At 45.6% G+C, this 3855-nt stretch overlaps 1 protein-coding gene across 1 annotated transcript; it reads right to left on the bottom strand.

Annotated features, from left to right (window-relative positions):
- Positions 1–905: 905 nt before the first annotated feature.
- LOC147640674 (uncharacterized) lies at positions 906–3579 on the bottom strand. The gene has a single exon (XM_086814095.1). It carries the CDS (start codon positions 3397–3399, stop codon positions 979–981), a length of 2421 nt encoding a protein of 806 aa, XP_086670221.1. The 5' UTR covers positions 3400–3579; the 3' UTR covers positions 906–978.
- Between the last annotated feature and the right edge of the window lie 276 nt (positions 3580–3855).

Raw genomic sequence — 3855 nt, 5'->3', positions numbered from 1 at the left:
CCAAATGTAAAGGCATAACCACTAGTGGACCTCCTATCATATGAGCTACTTGCCCAATCTGCATTTGTGTAGCCGTGTACATCTAAGCCTTTACCATGCTCATAAAGAAGACCATAATGTGCAGTGGTCTTTACATAGCACATAATGCGTGTCATTGCATTTAAATGAGGTTTTCTGGGGCTTTGCATAAATTGGCTTACTAGTCCTACAGCATAACTTAGATCTGATCATGTGATAGTCATATAAATAACACTGCCAAAACCATCTTTCTATACAAATGGATCATCCAACTCTTCACCAAAATCAGTCCTCCACAGCTTCACATTCTGCTCTAAAGGTGTACTCATTGGCTTACACCCTGTCATCCCATATTTTGCCAACATATCTAACTCTTCCACCAAAATCAACCCACAGCTTCACATTCTGCTCCAAAGGTGTACTCATTAGCTTACACCCTGTCATCCCATATTTTGCCAATGCATATTGGCGTTGCACTAACCATGTTCCTGCATGGTCTTTGATCACTTCAATCCCAAGAAAATATCTCAATTCACCCCATTTTTTCCATGGTTTTCCTATTTTTTCCTAGAAGTGGGACAGTTTTTTGCTGGCCAACTGATGATGTGCTAGGTGACTAATGTCTGTCCTGGCCGACTGTAATTTTTACAGTTGTGGACATCAAGAGCAAGCTGTTGGCTATTTTGACTTGGCCGACCAGCATCTGGGGGGTGGTATAAATACCACCCTTGCCCCCACCTCCTATTTTGTATCGGATCTTGTGTATATAGCAGAGTTTATACAACTTCTCTCTCTCTACTCTTCTGAATCTAAACTTCATGAGACAACTAATCAAACAAGCTCTTTTGCGTGCAGCAAGGAAAAGCATGTAAGAAGTAGACAGGGTAAGTACCTATGCTTTCTTGCCTCTATAAATTCATACCCAAAGGGAGCAAAGTCATACAATAATGCTAGTTAATTTCACACATGCCTCCTCTTTTGTGTCCTCCTTCTTGTTTCCTTCCATGTCATCCATATCACACCTGCCTTGTCTTCATCCTTTGCCTTGTCATCACCCTCTTGATCCTCTCCCTTGTCATCATCCTTTCCCATCTCGCCCTCCTCTTCATGCTCTCCCATCTCGTCCTCTATGAATGGCTTGACATTGTATCCCATAGGGATCATGTCAAGTAACAAATCCTGTTCATCGCAACCAGCACCCTTAAATATGTCCTCACAAGTCCTAGAGAGCCGCAGCAACTTAGGAAGAACATTTGCATCTCGCATATTCTTCGACTGAAGGTGCTTGAAGGAAGAAAGGCCATAGGCCACTACAGTGTTATGATTGACTTTAACATCAGGCTTCCCTCTGTGGCCAATTTGGAAAAAAAAATCTGCACAGGAATCTGCCCTTGTATCATCCTGAAGATCTTCTATTTCTTGGTTGAAGGACCGCTCATTCCTCTGGTTTTTGATCTGTCCTATAATGCAAGTAGTCCCATGAAAAACTGCCTGGTTTTGACACTGAATGACCTTCGCAGCTCTTGGCTGCACAGGACGCTCACGAGGGCCAACTGGCGAGGGGCCAAAACGACCAGGAAGGGCAAAGTCAAGAACGCGCTCATTCCTCCTCACAACTAGTGCAGTACACCTAACAAAGGCCCTCTCCAATAGTTGCTGAGAAAATTCCACAGACGTTGAGGTGAAAGAGTTGAAGAAAAGAGTTGTTTCCGTGTTCACAAGATTAGCCTTCAACTCCTCCACAACACCGCTCCCAAACATTGCATTCAAGAAGGTGGCCATCGTCACAGGTTGGATGTAGTCTTTACTCTTTGTGCACTCATGCATAGCTAGCATGATAATAATCCTGGCCACCATCTCCCCCCTAATACCTTCATGCACCAAGCCATCTAGGCAAACCTCCGTCAGCTTGTCTAGAAAATCACCCAGAAATTTATCATTCTCGGCATGCAGCAACTTAGCAGCACCAGCAGCAAGAGCCGGCTCCACAGCCGCTGCCGTGTAGACTCTTCGCCCGTCCTCTGTTATCTTCACGATAGTTCTCATGTGCTTTGCCACAAGTTGCTGTGGAAGAGTCCCCCACGCAACCACATCTAATCCCACAATACAGGCAAAAACAGCTATTGCTATGTCCCGAGTCACCCAGCCTGGCTTTGTGATATCAATGTTCTTCCCAAGCAACTTCATCTTTGCCAACAGAATGGTTGCGCCCAGCTTGTCAGTTGTGTCGACTGAATCATAGTATGCTGCCCAGAGTGGCCTCCCATATCGTATCACATGTGTAGGATCTGTGCTTACATCATCCTCACTGCTGCTAGCCTGGGCAAGAATATCACTCTTTCCAATCAAATAAATGGGATGGTAGACAGTGAAAGGGTGAGCCAATCTCACACGTGCACTTGCATCTTCCTCTGCTGCTGCTGCTAGGTCTGCCACTTCTCTATCAGTGCCCAGCACTAGACTGAAAAAGCTGCTGCCTCTCGGAATACTTCTTAATGACCTCCTGAACTTCGTAAAATTGTAACCTAGCTCTCCTGCTTCGTCTACACACAAAAGAAGCCTCTTATTCTCCAGCTTCTTTATGTCTTCCTTGAAGACCTGCTCATACTTTTCTTCATCCCATTCTGGAAATTCTAAAGATCTGAGAATTTGCTGGAACTGATTGAATATTTCAGTTTGGAGGGACTGTCCTTTCTCCTGTGCGTGTATCCATGCTTCACATGTCATTTCAGTATGCTGATTGAAGACTGCCATGATGCTAGCAACAAGTGCCACAAAGGTTTTCTCACTGGATTGTGGGTTCTGCATAATGTCTGCTAGCTGCTCAGTGCGTCTCGGGAACCCAGTCTGCTCCTTTCCCATGCATGATATGTAAAAAACATAGAACTCCTTCCGCCACAGCTCGCAAATCAATCTTGACTTGCCCCATCCGCTGCTTTGAACCAAAGCAACCAGCGGCGCATACCTCTCATTGCGGTTCCATGAACTGGCATAATCCTGCAACTGCTGAGCCACATGGGTAAGTGCCTTCTCTGGAGCGACGTACTGAGTATCCCAGGCACGCTTTGCAGCCTCCATGTCCTGATCCCAGATCTTCTGCTGAAGCAAAGCATCCTTATCCTTTCGCTTGACAGCAGGGAAAAGGCCCAGAACATCGCCATAGGTTTGGCAGTTTGCTAAGCGTTCCAGACAAGATCTTGGATCGCTGCAGTCCACAGACTCCAAGTCAAGTCTTATACCCAATGTATGCAAGAACGCCGCAAAGCTCTCCTGATCTCTGGTGATTCCTGCTCTCCTAGGCTCAGGGAAATTTAAGTAAATATCTATGAGTCCAGAGTCGAATTCATCAGCTTCGTTGTTCCCTGGGAGAAGGGTCGCCATGGCTTCAAAACCCACAAGAACGGCGGACAAAGGGCGATTTAACCCACAAGATTAAGGATAACCTCACAAAGAATAACCTCACACAGCATGAATGGGCGCCGCATGAAACAGCCGCATATGCGGGAGACGATGATCTTCCACAGGTTGTTTCCACGATAGGAGCCCGCCCTTGTTTCTTTGTTCTAGAATCTTGCTTCTTCCCTATTTTAGCTACATTCAAGGCCACTCAAATAGTGTCTTAAACGCCCCCCACCTGTAATTAATTAATTACTTGGTGTGTATTTTTGTAAGGTCCAAATTTCAAAATAGAAATGGCATTCCTTTTTATTTAGGCAATATCAACACTTGTCCGGCTATCTGCCTGGCATGCTGGCGGGTTTATTATAGTGGAATTCCTTTCTCCCATCGTGGAGGCCAACCCATAGAAGGTTCTCTCGCGCATCGTGGAGGCTCCTC

Source organism: Cibotium barometz, chromosome 2, assembly GCF_041138505.1.
Source record: "Cibotium barometz isolate CiBa-2024 chromosome 2, ASM4113850v1, whole genome shotgun sequence".
NCBI classification, from domain to species: Eukaryota; Viridiplantae; Streptophyta; class Polypodiopsida; order Cyatheales; family Cibotiaceae; genus Cibotium; species Cibotium barometz.
Note: the sequence above shows the minus strand (reverse complement) of the source record. Positions and strands in the feature narration are given on the sequence as shown.

Coding starts and splice junctions, on each gene's coding strand:
- LOC147640674 (XM_086814095.1), bottom strand. CDS start 3,399: ATGGCGACCCTTCTCCCAGGGAACAACGAAGCTGATGAATTCGACTCT.